The sequence below is a fragment of the Tachyglossus aculeatus genome, chromosome 5 (assembly GCF_015852505.1).
Source record: "Tachyglossus aculeatus isolate mTacAcu1 chromosome 5, mTacAcu1.pri, whole genome shotgun sequence".
Classification (NCBI taxonomy): domain Eukaryota; kingdom Metazoa; phylum Chordata; class Mammalia; order Monotremata; family Tachyglossidae; genus Tachyglossus; species Tachyglossus aculeatus.
The window spans coordinates 63524770-63544510 of record NC_052070.1 but is presented as its reverse complement, the minus strand read 5'-3'; the positions used below and the strand labels follow the sequence as shown (position 1 = coordinate 63544510).

General features: G+C 43.5%; 1 protein-coding gene across 7 annotated transcripts in view; it reads right to left on the bottom strand.

The window, feature by feature from the left end:
- TJP1 (tight junction protein 1) overlaps positions 1–19741 on the bottom strand; it is a 135066-nt gene that overhangs the window by 12242 nt on the left and 103083 nt on the right. For 5 of the 7 annotated variants that reach the window (XM_038746823.1, XM_038746827.1, XM_038746828.1 and 2 more), the window contains exons 18-25: positions 18155–18255; positions 14456–14806; positions 13570–13815; positions 12095–12961; positions 11824–11921; positions 7221–7448; positions 2518–2690; positions 539–1016 (exon numbers count right to left, since the gene is read on the bottom strand). In XM_038746823.1, coding sequence (XP_038602751.1) covers positions 539–1016; positions 2518–2690; positions 7221–7448; positions 11824–11921; positions 12095–12961; positions 13570–13815; positions 14456–14806; positions 18155–18255 — 2542 coding nt within the window. The remainder of the gene's footprint in view (positions 1–538; positions 1017–2517; positions 2691–7220; positions 7449–11823; positions 11922–12094; positions 12962–13569; positions 13816–14455; positions 14807–18154; positions 18256–19741) is intronic. The other 2 variants (XM_038746829.1, XM_038746830.1) reach the window with 1 other exon arrangement.

The window sequence follows — 19741 nt, the reverse complement described above, 5'->3', positions numbered from 1 at the left end:
ACTGTTCTAGGCATTTGGGAGAGCATAATTCAGAGTTGGCAGACATGCTCCCTGCCCATACAAGCTAATTTATTTAGGAAAATGATTCAGTCTATATTTGCCATCCTCAATTACTGAATTTCTAAGTTTTCGGAATGAGTTACGTGTACACACAGTATCTGATTCAAGTTTTCAGGGCAAAATCTACTCCGTACCGAGAATTTTGGAATATGATGGCCCATATTTGTGAGTTATATCAAAGCAACTGGAATGATTCCCTTGTTCTCTTGCCTTGTGGTGTCACCTGCACCAGTCAATGCTTCCCACCTAGTGATGAGCTTCTGGTTTTTTTTGGTTTGTTTTTGTTTTTTTTAAAGGTACTTGTTAAAAGCTTACTATATGCCAAGCACTGTACTAAGCACTGGGATAGATGCAAGACAATCGGGTTGGGCATAGTCCTTTTGCATCCCCCTGCAAAGAAAAAAAGTAGGGTGGAAGCACAAAGCATACCTAGAAATGGCAAATGCTAGACTTAAAGAACAAAAAAAAACGTAATTACCTTACTGGAATGGCTTTAGGCACTGCGCTAATATTGTTGGGTTGGTACTTGGGTTTTTCCGTCTGAATGGAGAAACTTTCCACGCCACTGTCAAAATCTGGCGGTTGGGACGAGCCATGTGCTTTCATGATGGTGGGAGGAGAACTCGGGGGCCTTGATGAGGGCAACTCTGGTTTATGCTGAGCTTCATTTGGCAGGAGATTATGGTTGAATTTGGGGCTTTCAAATTTGCGTTCAAACGGCCTGGCGGAACTGGTATAGGGTTTGGGCGTAAAGCGGTTGTAGGCCGGAGTGACTGTTTTCTGAGTTTGTTCGGCTCCGTTAACGGGACCTTTGTCGGGGAAGCTTTTCTGAGGGTAGAAAGTGGGCTGGTGAGTTTCCTCTCGGTTTGAAGGTTTGAAAGTTGGCTTATTTTGAGGTGGGGGTGGTTCTGGCTTGGACATTGTGGAGTGAGGATAGTCCACTGACAGTGAGTTACCTGAAGCGGAAGCAACATGAGAACAAAGTTCATTCTTCATTATGGAAAAGCGCATTCAAATTTCCCCAGTAAGTAAAGCATTCATTTCTTTTCCCCCAACTAAGACTCCCTGAAAACACCACCTCTCCACCACCTCTTCCCTCCTGGATCCAGTGGGAGTTTGGGGCAGATTGTAAGGCTATCTGTCTCCAAAGTTCCTAGCTGCCGGGTCTAAAATTAGCTGATGGGAGAAGATGACGCCCAAATTCGTGAAGCGTTCCATATTTTTCCCTTTATTCATCACCCCATCCCAGCCCCACAGCACTTACGTACATTCTGTAATTTATTTATATTAATGTCTGTCTCCCCCTTTAGACTGTAAGCTTGTCGTGGGCACAGAATGGGACTGCTTATTGTTATATTGTACTCTCCCAAGCACACAGTAAGGGCTCAATAAATAAGATTGAATGAATGAATCAAACGGTCTGAAGTACACTTGCTGATGATCTTGAACTTCACTACCTTCCTCAGACCTGCAAATCCCGCTGTTGAGGTTTTTGGTTGCTGCAAAGATTTGACAGTCAGAAATTTCTGAAGAGGGCATATGACCTCATATGGCTAATCCCAATCCTACAGACTTCTGAGTTTACAGAGGAGTTTTTATCTACTTTGTCTTGCATTCACTGGTTGTTCTAATCAATGTTCTGGGATTTTTATTAGTGCTGTTTTGGTCTTTAACGTCTACCTTTCTTCCACTTACGTGTCACAACCCATGTTAGACATTCCTTTAGGGGGAAGGATACCCTGACACAAATATATGGCTTTACTGATTTTACAGATTCAAATAGACCCACACACCTAAGACTAAAAGCAGCCACGCTGAGAAGCAGCGTGGCTCAGTGGAAAGAGCCCGGGCTTTGGTGTCAGAGATCATGGGTTCAAATCCTCGCTCTGACAATTGTCAGTTGTGTGACTTTAGGAAAGTCACTTAACTTCCCTGTGCCTCAGTTACCTCATCTGTAAAATGAGGATTAAGACTGTGGGCCCCTCCGTGGGACAACCTGATCACCTTATAACCTCCCCAGCGCAGACAACAGTGCTTTGCACATAGTAAACGCTTAATAAATGCCATCATTATTATTATTATCAAGAAACTGTCAGTGTATTGTTCACTGCACAAATCGAAACAATTCTACCTCAAATAAATGTCGTGTCTTTCTCCCTCGTCCCCTAGACTTGAAAATGTATATCCCCAACTTTGTAAATTTTCAAGGGGGAAAATAAGCTGCCGGCATTTACTACCTCGACAATTTGAATTCATTCTTGCTGGTTTTCATCCACACTATTTATTTGCAGTGCAAAATCTGTTTTCCAGGGCTTATCAGATGTTATAGTTCAATAACATACCAGGGATGAGAAAAATCCTGCTTATTTCAAATAAGCACTTTAGTCAAGAGACCCTCCTTCTACAGGTACTGAAACCATGATATTGAGAGGGTCAGGAAACCTCCTTATCTCCTACCCTCAGAGAGTGGTGTCTTGGCAAGGGCCTGAAGAGAAAGTGAAGAGTTGGTGCTGGGTTGAGAAGACTGGCTGTACTGAGTCGGAAGAGGTGGCGGAGGAGTAACCTGAACAGGTTCATAGCGTTTTTCACCAAAAGGCCTATCCACGCCTTCGGTATCAGCGGGCTTTCCCCTGTTGGAAGTAAACGGGAGAAGAAAGCTCAACACCTCAAGTCTCAAGTTGGGCTACGCACATTCACACTGCTTCCAACTGTGACTACTTTTCTTCTTAATAGGACTGATTGGCTTTGAACATCTTCCTACAAGGGCACATAGTCTAAACCTGATCCTAGGAACGAAAAACAATAGTTCAGAAACACCAAACACAGAGATAGTTTAAGAGGGTTATTAGTAAAAACAATCCAGAAGACGGCCATCGAAAGGCAGATGACATTTTGGATATTCTTGTTCATTTTAAAACGTCCTTCAATCACTGGCAAAAATTTGGAGACTTACCCATGGACAAAAATAGTCACCAGAGATCGCCAAACAACTTAAAGCAGCCTTGCAAATTGTTTCAAAATATCAACCACTCCCAACTGGCTTTCTTTTTGAACAGACCCACCCACCTCAGAACTAACTTTGGATTTGTGGGCAGACATTTTACTGCTACCATGGCTTGTGCATCCACAGAGCACCACCATATTGACTAACTGAAAGATTGGCCGTCGTCCATCCAAAAAAGGGTTTTAATGGGGATCTCAGACACACACGATCCATGGGAAGAAACTTTTCCAAAAAAAAAAAATCCTATGTAGTCCAATTTGTTAAGTTCTCAAAAGTGAAGGGATAGCTGTTTTTTGGTGAAGGCTAGGTTCAATGTTTGAGTGTCAGTTCTGAAAACGTAATGAAAATGTCAACCTAGAACCAAAATTCCAACAATGCCATCTTTACCTCAGATGAAATCAGCCTGAGCCTCGCTAGCTTTGTGTGCGCAAACAATATATTGTCAACAGAATGGCTTTTCAAATTCTCTCACATTTGGGCCATTTTTTTCTCTACGAAACTTGGTCTAAAAATTAACTTCATAACTTCATAACCATAGTATTATTCTTAGAAATTGTTCTTCCAATTGAATGTCTGTGAGTTATTTTCAAAATTGAGAGTGCACACAATGCTGGTGAGAAGAATGCAACAGTGAGAGGTCACCTTAAAAACATCCTCACAGTAATGCCAGGCTTACCACTTGATGTTCCTTTTCAAGTAGTCATAGCTAGTGTATGAGCCAAGAAATCTAGTTGATGGCAAAGCAAATGCAATAGAAGAATGAAAGAAAAATGGTCATTCTAACTCAAACTGGCAGTCAATGGCACTTAATTGTCATTTTCAAACAGCTTCCCATTAGAAAAAAGTGAATATATTAAACACTTTATCACCCTTTACACCACAGAAGAGTCGACAACTCCCAATTATTAGTGGTAACACCAAAGCGGGGGCGCGGGGAGGAAATAAACCCACAAACCTCTATTTAGTCAGAACAGACTAAAGAGACAGTCCGATTCATTACGTCAACCATTTTAACCAATACTGCAAGTTGCTTAAAGAAGCAAAAGAATTCAGCCCTTCTTTCTTCCACTGCCCTCCATTTGGTGTAGCTGCTAAAGAGCCGTGGTGCAATGACTAAAAGCTACACAGTACGAAGAAGAGAAAACTAAAGATCATAAGAATTCAGGAAATGTTTATGTCGAGCCCTAAACAATTGAGAGTTGTGTGTGCAGCTCTGTGGCAAAATGGCTACACAAACATGATAGCATTTGGATGAACTGAGAAAAAAGTGGGCAAAATTGTTTATATGCCCAAAATGTAAGAAACTGATTACTGCATTAGGATGAGCAAGAGGTTGCCAGAGAGGAAACGAGTGCTATGGGAATGATGACACTAGAATGCATCTCTGCCTTACTAGTTCATTCTCATCAGTTTCCAAAATCTGAAACAGAATGTAAATACAAAATTGGGCAGAGCACTGGCTGTAGCCAATAGGTGCTTCACTACATTCTGAGAAGGCTTCTTATTAGGTATGTCACCTTTTTAAAGACAAATTTTTTAATTTGTAGAGCTCTTACTATGTGCTAAGCATTGGAGGTACACACCAAGTTGAGATCAGACACAGCCTCTGTCCCTCATAGGGTTCACAATCTATTTCTTCACCATTTTAAGTTGAAGCCCTGAGTGGTTATGTGACTCTCCCAAGGTCACACAGTAGGCCGGGGATAGAGCTGGGACTAAAACCCACATCTCCGGACTCCCAAGTTCTATGTTTTCCATTAGGTCAAAAGTTTACCAATCCGTAATTCCTTATTCTAATATCACTCTATTTCTTCCTGCCATTCCAAAACAATCCCAATCAGGTGATTCTCATAGAGGTGGTGACACACTGCCTTTCTTTTCTCGCTCCAATCCTAAATTCCAATCAACTGTGGCCCCCAAGGGTGGCCACAGAGTTGATTGCCATTCTGATCTTGCGTGCTGCTCTACACTGGATTTCTGGGTGCTGTTTTCCCTGGGATTATCCAGACATCTCAGTGAGAAGTGTTCTCACATACAGAGGGACGCAGAAATGGAAATCAGCATCTTCTGAAATTCAAAAATAACTTATTCGTTTTTCTAGAGCAAACTGGGCAGCCCTACCTACAAGGGGATGGGAATAAGAATGAAAAAGAACTGAAAGAATCCACAATCTTGTCTACCCAACTGTTTCCATAGAGAAACTTTTCTTGAAGTTCAGTAAGAAATTCAAACACTGCAAGACTTCTGCCTGAACGATGTTGGATGTAAATTGTTTCTAGAAGAACAAACTACCTAATTGCTTTGTGGCTGTCACAATAGTTTGTGCTGGTTATAATAAAGAACAGCAACAGAAGTTCTTCCTATCTCCTAATAATCACCGCATCACAACAGTCTTTCCAAGTCAATCTGACAAACCCATATTCTAGTCAATAAACCTAGAAATCAATAAAAATTATCAAATTAATGATGCAAAAATATTTAAACCAATATACAAAGACATTCCACCCCAAGAGAGAGCGCATCGATTCATCCATATTTGAACATAAAATGATAGCAACATACTCACTGAGAAACAAATTAACCAATTTTGACAGTTACAATTTAACTCAAGAAGGAAAAATTATCAATAGGCACCATTTATCCTCTTGGGGTAGCATGTGGATAATTTCCAGTACTCTACCAGTCTTGACTGCAGGAGGAAGAGTCAAGCAGAGGCATACCCATTCCATCATCATCATCACCAATCGTATTTATTGAGCGCTTACTGTGTGCAGAGCACTGTACTAAGCGCTTGGGAAGTACAAGTTGGCAACATATAGAGACAGTCCCTACCCAACAGTGGGCTCACAGTCTAAAAGGGGGAGACAGAGAACAAAACCAGACATACTAACAAAATAAAATAAATAGAATAGATATGTACAAGTAAAATAAATAAATAGCGTAATAAATATGTACAAACATATATACAGGTATTCCATTCCTAGCTTGGGCAGTGGCTAGCTAGGGGAAGGCAATCTGCTACAGGTCAAAACTCCCCTGGGTTGGGCAGCAGCGGTATGGGAGAGTCGAGGGAGGAGACTCAGGTTTACTGCGTGGAAGGAGGAAACGGTAAACCACTTCAGTATTTTTACCAGGAAAACACTACTGATACACTACCAGAACGATTGCAGATGGTGGGACATTCTGGGAAAGACGTGTCTACGGTATCGCTACGGGTCGGAGACGACTCGACAGCATAAGACAAGACAAAGGCATCATTTAAGGTAGTTAATTACTAATGAAACTGTTCACAACTTCGAGGATTAATCACTGATCAGAACAAAGCTGAAACTTCAATTTGCTTTCTTCTATGGCTCTTTTCCTCTGCTTTCCTGATTCATTCTCCACTAGGGTCTAACCTGTCTTTCAAAGAGTTTAAGAAGTGCCTTTGGTGATTCGGAACAACAAAGAGGTGGTCACACAAGCAAGGCTCAATAGAGCTAATTATTGTCACCTATCATTATACCATAAATCGTCTCTATTAGACACTACATGCACTGCATATCCCCTAATGAAACATCAGCTTGACAGTTTTATGCTGACTGAACTATGGCATGAAGACAGAATTTATACCCAGAAATAATTCTTCAATCAATGAAGTCACTAAAATGGGTACCTTCAATAAATCTGCCGCCATCCGCTCTCTAGATATTTTTTTTCTTTTGAAAGGGTAACAGATGCTTGCCTGGGTGATCAGCATGTACTGGTCTAAAGCAAACGCTGGGATGTAACCTTTGCTTGACCACAGAGCTAGACTCAATGGACGTTAAGTAAAATACCACGAACTACTGAATATCTATGCAGGCCTACATACCATTTCTCCCCGTACACCCACTTTGTTATGAAAATAGAAAAGATCTGATTAATTATTTTACCTGTTTGCCTGTGAACTACGAATGAATTACGATTATGTTACATGCCATGATTTAAAGACTTTGATTTAGGACTGCAATTGCATAATTGTAAGTACACTTCTACATTTAAAAGGCATAATCTACTAGGAATTCAGTATTGCCACCTAAAATCCATCTTCATAACGTACATTCTGGCATGCATTATGAATTCCACCTTATATACCCCCCAATTCATTACATAAAGCTGGAGCTTAATAACTTACTTAGATGAGTAACTAGAAAAATCTGGTTGATTCTGTGAATTTATTGGTTTGGCAGGTTCGGGGAGATGGTTGGCTGGAACTTGGGCCGACGGTTTGTTGTCAAAACTTCTGCGATCAAAGTAAGAGAGTTGCTTTCGATAGTATTCTTCATCTTCCTCAGGATCATAGTGATTTGAACGTACGATATCATCGGGCACTTTCACTTGCGGTTTCTGGGGTTCTGGGATCCTAAGAGATGGTCAAAGAAGTGCTCACATTTTTATAACATTCATTTTTACAGAGGAAGTTTAAAGCAGGGCAATTTTCCTTCTCTGTATAACTTTGTAGAATACACTATGCCGTGGTCACCGGCCATTAGGCTAGGGTGAATTTTGGGATTTTCCTGACCTCATGCTGTTTTCTTCCTGAAAACACAGGCTGGGTCACACCTGGAGGGAGTCATGGAAATTCACTCATTCATTCAATCATATTTATTGAGCGCTTACTGTGTGCAGAACGCTTGGGAAGTACAAGTTGGCAACATATAGAGACGGTCCCTACCCAACAATTAGGACCCTAGAGAAGGAGAGTGAGCTAATGGAAAGAGCACAGGACTGGGAGACAGGAGATTTGAGTTCTATTGGAGTAAGAAATTCTTTCTTCCTAGGAGCATCCCTTCACTTCCTCTTCATCAAATCTCTTCTTGACCCACTAAAATTAGCTTTTCTATCCCTTCACTCTGCCAGAATAACACTCTCTAAAATCATCACTGGCTCGATTCCGTCCTAATCCTACTTGACCATTTGGGCCATCTGACACCTCCCTCCTCCTTGAAATGTCACCTGGCTGGGTTTTGCGGTCTCCCCTCCTACCTCTCTCACCATTGCTCCTCAGTCACATTTGCCCGTTCCTCATCCTCCTCTCACCCCCTATCTGTGGGTGTCCTACCTAATCTGTTCAGGCTCAGCTTCCCTTCTCACTTTAAAGTAGTAACAGTATTTATTGAGTGCCCTCTAGGCACAATGTACTTGGGAAGTGCAAAATACGCAAGTGAATTCCCACCTATAAGGAGCCTGAATTATAAGATGATAATGATAATAATCGGACTTGTTAAGCGCTTACTATGTGCCAAACACTGTTCCAAGTGCTGCGGTAGATACAAGGTAATCAGGTTGGATACAGTGCCTGTCCCACATGGGGCTCACACTCTTTATCTCCATTTTACAGGTAACTGAAGCCCACAGAAGTGAGGTGACTTGCCCAAGGGCACACAGCAGACATGCAGCAGCGCAGGGATTAGAACCCAGGTCCTTCTGACTCCCAAGCCTGTGCTCTATCCATTAAGCGATGCTGTTTGGGGAGTTCATCTGCTCACATGGTTGAATCGATCACCTCTAAGTGGGTAACTACCAAATTCACCTCTCCAGTTTTGAACTCTCACCTAACCTACAATTTTCCTTCTCCTTTGGCCTCCAGGATATCTCCACTGTGGTGTCCCTCTGGCACCTCAAACTTAACATACCTAAAATTTACCTAGTCTTCTCTTCTGAATTCTCTCTTCATAACGTCCTCATCTCAGCAAGTAACGCTATCAACCTCCTATTATCAGAAGCCCACAATGTTGGTGTGAGCCTCAATTCCTCACTGTGTCTCAAGTCTCACATTCCATTTATTGCTAAATATAGCCAGCACTTCCTATTTCTTTTTCAAAAAAAATGTACGGTATTTGTTAAACACCTACTATAAGCCAGGCACCCTACTAAGCTCTGAGGTAGATACAAGCTAATCAGGTTGGACCCACTCCATGTCCCACATGAGGCTCACAGTCTTAATCCCCATTTTACAGAGAAGCAGCGTGGCTCAGTGGAAAGAGCACGGGCTTTGGAGTCAGAGGTCATGGGTTCAAATCCCGGCACCGCCAATTGTCAGCTGTGTGACTTTGGGCAGGTCATTTCACTTCTCTGGGCCTCAGTTACCTCATCTGTAAAATGGGGATTAAGACTGTGAGCCCTCCATGGGACAACCTGATCACCTTGTAACCTCCCCAGCGCTTAGAACAGTGCTTTGCACATAGTAAGCGCTTAATAAATGCTATCATTATTATTATTGTTATTATCTTACAGATGCGGAAACAGGCACAGACAAGTTAAATGTCTTGCCCAAGGTCACACAGCAGACAGGGGTGGAATTAGAATGCTGGACCTTCTGACTCTCACCAAGCCAGGCAGCTTTTTCCTGGACCCTTTAGTTCCCCTCCACACATACTGCTACTACTTGTACATATCTATTCTATTTATTTTATTTTGTTAGTATGTTTGGTTTTGTTCTCTGTCTCCCCCTTTTAGACTGTGAGCCCACTGTTGGGTAGGGACTGTACCTATATGTTGCCAATTTGTACTTCCCAAGCGCTTAGTACAGTGCTCTGCACATAGTAAGCGCTCAATAAATACGATTGATGATGATGATGTCGCAAGCACTTGTCGCAAGGTTGCTAGCCTGCTGCAGCAGCCTCCTCACTGGTCTCCCTGCCTTACATATCCGATCTCTCCCCGCGACTACCCCTCGGCACGTTCTCTTCACTCTTTCCAGGCTCACCTTGTAACTGCACCCCACCACATCTTGCCTGCTTCCAACCCCTTGCTCAAACTGCTTTCCTGACCCCAGCTCTCCAAAACCACCACACCTCAGTCCTTCCCAGCTTCAAAGATCTCCTGAAGTCCCACGTCCTTCAATAATCCTTCCCTGACTAATCAGTCAATCAATTGTATTTATTGAGTGCTTACTGTGTGCAGAGCCCTGTACTAAGCGCTTGGGAAGTACAAGTTGGCAACATATAGAGACAGTCCCTACCCAACAGTGGGCTCACAGTCTAGAAGGGGGAGACAGAGAACAAAACCAAACATACTAACAAAATAAAATCAATAGAATAGATATGTACAAGTAAAATAGAGTAATAAATATGTACAAACATATATACAGGACTAATACAGCAATACAGGACTAATGTATCATCTCAATCACATTAAGCTCAGCATCCACCTCTAGCACTAAGACATCGAAGCAGCATGGCTCAGTGGAAAGAGACCGGGCTTTGGAGTCAGAGGTCATGGGTTCAAATCCCAGCTCCACCAATTGTCAGTTGTGTGACTTTGGACAGGTCACTTCACTTCTCTGTGCCTCACTTACCTCATCTGTAAAATGGGGATTAAGACTGTGAGTCCCCTGTGGGACAACCTGATCACCTTGTAACCTCCCCAGCGCTTAGAACAGCACATAGTAAGCAATAAATACCTTCTTATTATTATTATTTATTTTTGCCATTCCTCTGCACTTGTGGATATAAGCATCATCATTTTCAGAGTCAATTTATTTACTGATTACTATATTTGTAAATAGTTTTATGCCTGCCTCCCCAGCTGGAGTGTACCAGTCAGTCAACTGTATTTATTGAGCGCTTACTGTGTGCACAGCGCTGTACTACGTGCTTGGGAAAGTACAATATAGCAACATACCGGACATAATCCTTGCCCACAACAAGCTTACGGTCTAGAGATGGGGGCCGAGGAAGCTCACGGAGGAAGCTCAGGGGGCTGGCGGGGGCGGGGTGTATGCTCCTTGTCGGCAGGGAACACGGCTTGTGCTTCTGTTGTACTTTCCCAAGTGTTAAGTACAGTGCATTGCACGCAGTGAGGACTCATTAAATACTAATTAAGCCCACCACTAATGCTGAAGAGTGGCCCGGAAGCACAGCTTGTTGCAGAGGGAGCAAAAGACTAAAATTACTTTTCATGCATTGGCTGTGCCACAGAAAGAAAGCTAACTGCTTATTTTCTAATTACTTCCCATGAGGAGGGAGGCCTTCCCAGACTGAGCCCCTTCCTTCCTCTCCCCCTCGTCCCCTCTCCATCCCATCTTACCCCCTTCCCTTCCCCACAGCACCTGTATATATGTATATATGTTTATACATATTTATTACTCTATTTATTTATTTTATTTGTACATATCTATTCTATTTATTTTATTTTGTTAATGTGTTTGGTTTTGTTCTCTGTCTCCCCCTTCTAGACTGTGAGCCCACTGTTGGGTAGGGACTGTCTCTATATGTTGCCAACTTGTACTTCCCAAGCGCTTAGTACAGTGCTCTGCACACAGTAAGCGCTCAATAAATACGACTGATTGATGAGCTGTTCCAGGACACTTTACCATGGGGAACAAATTTAAATTTTGTTAAAAAGAACTACTAACCTCTTACCAAAACATATCGCTAAACTTTTTGTTTCGATATTCCTGAAAGTTTGACTGTTCTGTTTCTTGACCAGACGCATTGGATCTCAAGTGTTAAATTAATGCACCCAGTCGAGCATTGTCCTAACTGTGCTGATATAAAAGTACATCATGCAATTATTTTGTAATAATAACGATGGATAATGATACTAATTCTGCACCAGAACCTTCAAAGATTAGCTGAGGAAAAAAAGAAAACATCTCCACAGAGAAGCGATATAATCCTTCCTAAACCAATTCTCCAGTGAAAAGGGGTGTCTGTCTAAGCTGCATATTCGGCTGACCAAACTTCTTTTTCCGCATTTGCAAAGTTCTGACAAACTCTAAGCAGTGTACCAACCTGTAGGGTGTCTTGTCATGTTCACTGAACTGATTCTGTGACGTCGGTTTGGGTCCACTCACTGCCACACCAGAGGGCCTGGGTGCCACTTCTAGAGGCTGTGGAAAAAAGGAAATTGCAAATCTAGCCGTAACTCCGTGATGAAGGGTGAAAATGAAGCCCAATTTTCACAAGCCTACAGCCTCTTAATTCTACACCTACAATTCAAGTATCCCAACCCGACAAATGTTCATGTGATTTCTATCTTACTACCCCACTGTTACCCGGTTACCTTAACTGCCGGTGTGTCGTTAAGATCCTTCCTGCTGTCCAAAGAGGCTGACCTTTTGTTTTCAAACATTTTGACCCTCGTAAGGACGGACTGGGGCTTCATGGCCGGATCTTCCTCTTCTTCAGTTACGGTAGGTGGTGGGGGCAGTGGTTTGTTGCTGGAAGGCAGAACTTCGGCTTTGTTTTGGGATGAGGGTTGCGGGGAAGGAACGCCCGCGGGGCCGTGGGCAGGCTCGTACGACGGTGCTTTTGAGTTGAATCCTTGGGGTGGGGGGCCTTGTTCGTAATTCCTCGGGTGTTGGTCGAAATACTGCTTTGGCTCGGGAGACTTGGACGTCGCTTGCGGGAAGGCCTGAGCTTCTGGTTTATATCTACCGTGAGCAGTCTGCTCCTCATATCGCCGTTGGGGCACAGTGAAGTTTTGGGGTGGGTGTTCATAGCGGGGCCTGCTATCGTACGTCATCGGGGGTGGCTCCTCAAAACGAGGCTGCCCTTGGAGGTAGCTACGTTCCGGAGCCTCGGCGGGATGTTGCCGGGAGTCGGGATGCGGGGCATCGAAAGCCCTGGGAGGGTACGGCTGCCTGTCGTCGTAATACGCCCAGTGCTCCTCGTAGGGAGGCACCTGGTCATCGTAATGTAGGCGAGGTTCGTAATTCTGGGAAAACTGATCCGCGTAGCCCGCCGACTCGTATCTGTAGGTTGACTGCTCGTATTCTCTGTGAGGCTGTTTCTCTGCATATGGAAGCTGGGGCTCATAACTCAAAGTAGCTTCTTTTTCCTGCCTCTGCACTGGATGATTAAGAGCTGGCTGCTTTATGCCATAGTTTTGCCTCGGTGGCTCCTCGGGATATGGCTCCTTTCTATACACCTGCATGAAACACGGTTTTATTCAAATTTAATTTTAAACTTCTTATAATAATGAAAAAAACAACAAACAAACCACCTGCCAGTCTTAGGACTATTATGCTAAAAGGTCACTTTCTACCACGATAACCAGGCTGTGCCTGGAAGATACTGGCAAAAGTGTCCCGTGGCCCCGGGTATTGGCAAATTTGGAACTGAAATAAAGTTGAAGCACCGTGATTCACTGCAAAATTATAGATTTGCTCCAGATTGTTTCCATTGAAAATAGGTGTGAAAACAAACACAGTCAAAGTTTTAAGGTCAGATAGTTTCCCTAAAGGCTTTCAGAGCTAGGAACTGGAATCCGACGCCAGAACTAAAAATCAAGCTTGGAAATCAAAATAGTAAAGCAGACACCTCGCTTCATTCCTGAGACAAAAATCAGATATGCAATCGGAAGCCATGCAAACTGAAAGGCTTAATGATTCTCTGGGATTCGATGCACTCTCATGAACGGCATAAAAAACCCACGGTAAAAAAAAGCCAAAGGAAAATCCTTTCGGGGCCAAGCAAACGTTCATTTGGTAGCTTAATGGGCAGCGGCAAATTAGTGCAACAGTGCGGCATGGGTACCTTGGCTGGGTCTACATGCGATGACAATGGTGGCTCTCGATCCTTTAGTATTACGCGTGCTGCCTCAGGGATTGTTGGTGTTAAGGGGCCAGCTGGTAGTTGGTAAGAGTTGGGAGGAGTTGGGATGGGCTCCTCCAATCTGACCTTAGTTACGTTTATGTTAAGATTAACGGCAGAGGTTGATGATGCAGGGGTGGTTTCAGGCGACGGGGAAAGGGAAGGGGTTGTTGATGAGGCTTCTCCTTTCTGTGAAGTGTTTAAAATATTTTAAGTAGAGTGCTCGTTGGACCCCGCTAACTTTCCACTTCAGTTAATGCTCTTTTTTAAAAAAACAAGGTATTGTGTAGAATAATCATAATTATGGTATTTGTTAAGTGCTGACTATGCGCCAAGCACCGCTCTCAGAGCTGGGGTAGATACAAGGTAATCGGGTTGTCCCACGTGGGGCTCACGGTCTGAATCCCCATTTTACAGATGAGGGAACTGAGGCACAGAGAAGTTAAGTGGCTTGCCCAAGGTCACACAACTGACAGGTGGTGGAGCCGGGAGTAGAACCGGCATCCTCTGACTCCCAAGCCTGTGCTCTTTCCACTAGGCCAATAGTGGAAAGACACACGCACACCCACACGCAAACACTGTAAGTGCGCTGGCTCAAGAAATGATCCCCGGACCCTACATTGCTCTGAAATTCCCTCTATCACTTTAATAGGTGAGGCCCTTACCTAAATATAAGATTTAGAATTCGGCCTTTAATACCCTGGTAGCCAAATTAGGGACCAGCTCTTTTTTGGGAGAGGACGGTGTTCTATTGTTTCCATCGAGTCTCAGAATTTCAAATGGAATAACGCACCTAGGGCTATAAAACGTGGAAGGCTTTGCTGCTTACCTGTTGCGAGGCTGTTTTAAATCCAGGGGAGTCTAGCCTATGAATTGGTTGTGGCTGCGCTTGTGGTGAGTAAGGAGGATATGTTTGACTTTCGTGATGAATCCCGGCAGGGTCCTCTCTTACGGGTTCAGAGGACCGTGTAATGGCAGACTCCGGAGGAGTCCCCACCTCATCATTAAGAGTTTCATCTAGTTCTTGATCAGTGTAGGCCCCGCCTTCTGTATCTGTGTCTTCATAGTCAGAAGTGTGTCTACTGTCCGTGCTATACATTGAATATTCACTACCTGGGGCTGACAGGTAGGACAGACGATCATCATGCAAATCAAGGTCATCACTTGTAGCACCATCCGCCTGGGTCAAATAAAAGTAAGTTAAAATATTTATTCAATATTTTCTTTTTTTTTTTAAAAAGAGAGATGGCCCTTTATTTTATCGGGGCGGGGGGGAGGGGAGATTGGAAAATATATTTGGCTCTGAAGAAATCAAATCCAGTTGTAATGACACGGTTTGGTTTTGACTGTGTGATGAGTCAACGGTCAAGATGAGCTGTACAAGCATACATGCAGACAAACAGAACGCCATGAGCCGGCCAGCCTGGGTCGCGAGCCCGACCCCAATAGCCCCTCAGGGACTACGGCGGCAGCCCCCGGGTGTATGCAGCCGGCATTCTGGCCCTCCAGCCCAGAGCCAGGAAAAGACAATGAAGGCCGACCGACCAGCTTTGGAAAATCGTTGGTGCAACGAATGACAGTGCTTCGAAAGAAACGTCGTTCTAACCAATGTCACGGCTCACTTCCCGTCAGATTAAACTTAAACTGCTTGGATAGTGAAAGAAACCTCTGAAAAAGCTAACCCCGGCATTTGGGCCCTCTGAATTTTCCCCAGAATACTACAGAAAAGTCTCACTACTGAGGACGCGGTTCCTTTAAACGAAGAAATGATTTTCAAAAGACAAGGGAAGCCTCCACTTGCAGTTGAAACAGAATTACAAACTTTTTTACAGTTTGTTCTCTAAAGGTCTTCAAAACCGAAGAAGGGGAGCAAAATGATTCTCCAGTTCGGCATGAAGCTTGTTCCCGAGGAAGATGCGCCCTGGAATTTAGCGCTGCTAGTCTGCGCTGACTACTACAAACGCAAGGCTGGCAACTGAGTTCAATGGTGTAACCCTGACACTGCAGCTGTAGTCCTGCTTTTAAACCCGACTGACTTTGAAGCCATAAAACAAAAGCACACGTTGCTGGGGCTCCCCTTCTGCTATAAGCAAGAGTCCGGGGGACTCCTGTGATTCACTCACATCAGGGCTGCATAGGGCCCACTGGATCATGCCCTCGGGATATTCTACTAGTGGCAAAGCCTAGACACCCAGTCTTTTGACAAGTTCTCGTGATGAACCTAGGCTTGTGACTGGAACTACCAGAGTCCCTGTGATCGAACAGAACAGTCCCGACAAGACAGCCCCTGCTTATTCTGCCGTTCTTCCACAAAGGTTGATGTTGCCATGCTGTCTTATTTTGTCTCTTGTGGCCTTATTCTAGAAGCAGCTGGGACAGGATGGAGTGCCTCTTAATACCTCTTCTGTCAGTCTGCTGCTGCTGATCTGGAGAGTTGCCTTGTGAGCAGCCACCCAGGAAAAATTGGTAAGGCCTGGGGAGAGTATCTTACTACCAATTAGCCCTTGCCACTTCTTCTGGTTAATGATACTTGTGGTATTTGTTAAGTGCTTATTATGTGCCACGCACTGTACTAAGCGATGGGGTAGATATGAGATAATTGGGTTGGATACGGTCCCTGTCCCATATAGGGCTCACAGTCTTAATCCCCATTTTTCAGATGAGGTAACAGGCACAGGGAAGTATTTGGCATAATACAGCTGGATGGATCTCCTACACCAATATGAACAAGGAGATAGAAACATGGACCGGACTGGTAGCATGAAATGCTGCCAGGACTACATTTTACATGAAATTCAGATAACTTTGGATGGTCTGGCAGGAAGCGCAGAAGCTAAACACTAGGTAAAACCTATCCCTTAATTCTAGAAGAGGCAAGCAAATGTTACCTGAAATAGTTTTAGTACTTCCTAAATGAGTCGATATACTTTATTGTTGAAAACCCCAAACTTGATCAAGTCCTTCTGCTTTTAAAAAAGTAACATTTCTAACGGCAATGAACAACCCACTTTGCTCAAAAATATGCTTAGGTGTTTCCCCTCATATGAAAGAGGATCTGTAACCTCATCAGTTAAGGAAAGTATGTTTTTAATTGAAAAGCTCGTTGCGGATGGCGATTGTTGTCTACCGACTATCAGGCTGTCCTCTCCCAAGTGCTTGGTACAGTGCTTTGCACACAGGAAGTGCTCAGTAAATGCCACTGATGGAAACTGATTGATCTCAGGAAATACCGTGGAAAAACCAGATGGAAATTTCACTTAGAACCAAGCTTTGGCCACATTACTTTCCACATCTCTCTTGTAACACACTTTCTACACACGTGTCCCTTAAAGATTTCACCTACACCTGCCGTTATTTTACCCGTTATCATCACTACCTGCTGAATCACACACACTTCATCGACACCTTGAGGGACCTCAGTAAATGTTTCTCGATGAGTATGAAAACAAGAAGGATGATGATGATGATGATGATGCTGTCACATGGATTTGGTGTGTCAGAATATTAAGGAGGCAATTATTGTTACTCTTTTAAAAGGTATGAGGGTGAAAATGAATAAGCGAGTCAACCAGTGTTGCAGCAAAGGTGATTGACAGGGCTTTACTTCTACCTCCTCAGCTACTCTACCGGGGTTCTGATGGACCAAATCATTCCTGACGCGAGTCTGATACTTAAGCTGATCTCATGAATAAATATATACACATATGTATCATCCATTAGATCCAAACCGGTGCTGGTGAAAAAGACTACAACTCAAATATATGATTATGAGAAATCCAGATGCTACCTCTAGTTGTGTAAGTTTTAAAATATCTTTTTGAGGAGGCTACAGCATATTCTGGAGAACAGGCACCGTTGTCTTAAACTTAACAGCATGCACTGCCAAAGCTCCTTAGCCATAGCCAGGCAGAAGAAACTGGGGCCATGCAGGGGTGAGACACGACAAGGAACAAGCCAGCAAACGAAACAAAAAACCCAAAATACAAAGACACCCACATCTCCTCCACAGTCTGAGGAAAACACTCTTAAAAACTTTTCAGACCACATTCTGCAAAGGGGGTAAAAATTTTTTAAAAAATCACTACACTGTAATTTCTTTCAACCACATGCCCTTGGAGGGGAAAAAATTGGCATAGTCTGGTTTGAAACCAAATAAAATGCATAATAAGAAGTAGTTACTATTTTAGGGGTCCACAGATAAAGCTATTAGAGTTGGCCTAAGACACAGTTGAATCACTTTGGTGGGGCAGTTTAATATGCGCTCCTATTCCTGTGTGGGACTCGATGGACAGAGAAAAGACAGAGTCTTATGCCGTTACCAATCAAAATTTTCATAACCTCCAAAAGCGCTTACCTTCAGGCTATTCCACATAGGAATACGCTAAAGGAGGATATAAAACTTTCAATGTAATTGATTTACATTACACTTTTGAAAGCAGCTAGGGACAAAGTAAATGTAGTCCTAGTACCACTTACAAAGCGTTACGTGATCCAGCATAGAGATTACAAAAAAAATGAAACGTCTTACCTTTCCTTCTGAAACCCATACCAGTTGGTTCTGTTGATGCTGAATTGCTTCTTTCAGTGCCCCATACCAGCCGTCATTCATCGAATTTAAATTAATGGTAGCTGAAAATACAATAAAGCATGCATGACCCGGTCGAGTTCTCTAGAACCACTGAAATAAGACACCACCTTTTCCCCCATTAAATCCTGCGGAACTGGAACCACGGATCACGCCTCCCAGCTCGCACTTGACAATTTTTTACATGATACCTATCTTGCACAGTGTACTTTGCCAATGTATTTCCTGCAATATACATCACGCATGCCGTATGAGAAAAATGAGCCGTATTCCCATTTAAGGGGCAGCCCGAGAGCAATGTCTTTTCTCGGTCAAGACACAGAAAAAGAGAAAAATGTCACGACTAGATGACACCGATGGCCCACCTTGCCTGGTGGTCTGTGGGTCACCATTGGGGGCCTGGGTCTATGATGGTTGCCCTCCTTAACTTTTGGCCAGATGGATTAAAATGTATACAGCTAAACTTCCCACGTAAATGAACTGCATGCACTTACTAACCACTTTAAACTAAAGAGGCTCTTTTCTCTGAACTCTCTGGTACCTTCTCTAATTCTTAGTTCCTTGCTAGAATGAACTGACGGAGAGATTCCCCAGCTACAGTTGTATTCAATGCCAATTTTTCCTGTAACACTTTCTTGCTTTGCAATAAAGTAACATTCTGGCTCCACCCCCAAGGTGCTGTGTGGATGACAAGGTTCCAAAGGAAAGCCACGAGGAGGGAGGCGGGAGGGAACAGAGGTCGCATTCATTTATTCAATCGTATTTATTGCATGCTTACTGGGTGCGGAGCACTGTACTAAGAGCGTGGGAGAGTAAAACATAACAATAAACAGGCACATCCCCGGCCCACAGCAAGCTTACAGTCTAGAGGACGAGCTTACAGTCTACAAGACGTGGCAGGAGAAAGCGCTGGCATCTAGAAGAGGCTTGGTTGGAAAAGCAGACTAAGTTTGTTAAGGGCAGGGAATGTGTCTGCTAATTCTATACTGTACTCTCCCAAGAGCTTAATACAGTGCTCCGCACCTAAGCGCTCAATAAATATCATTGACTGATTGAAAAGCAGAGCCGCTGCACCCCAGGAGTTCAAATTGGTTGGGGAGGGATGTCTCTGGAATTAGCCCAGTGGGGATATAGAGAAGGCTCTGCAGTGGCCAGATAGGAGAAATGCCTTCCTTTGGCACTCTATATTTATGGGACCAATTAAGAGTGCTAGCCAAAGGATCTGTAGATCCTGGAGTCACATACCATGGCTTCATACAGTGGCAAAACTACTACTTTCTGACGACCGGAATACAGCTTGTCTTTCGTATAGATAAAACTGATGATTCTAGAGATCACACTTCTTGGCTCCTGGGCTAAATAAGCTGTCAGAGCCTACTCAAGTAATTCGATCAAATCTCTAGTAATTAATCAGTACCCAAATGACAAAAGTCTGAAGGAAAAGAGTGGGTTCCTAAAGTTCCTAAAAGTGGTTCCTAAAGAACGGAGTTACCTGTAACAATATCCCATAGACAGCTATGACAGAAATTA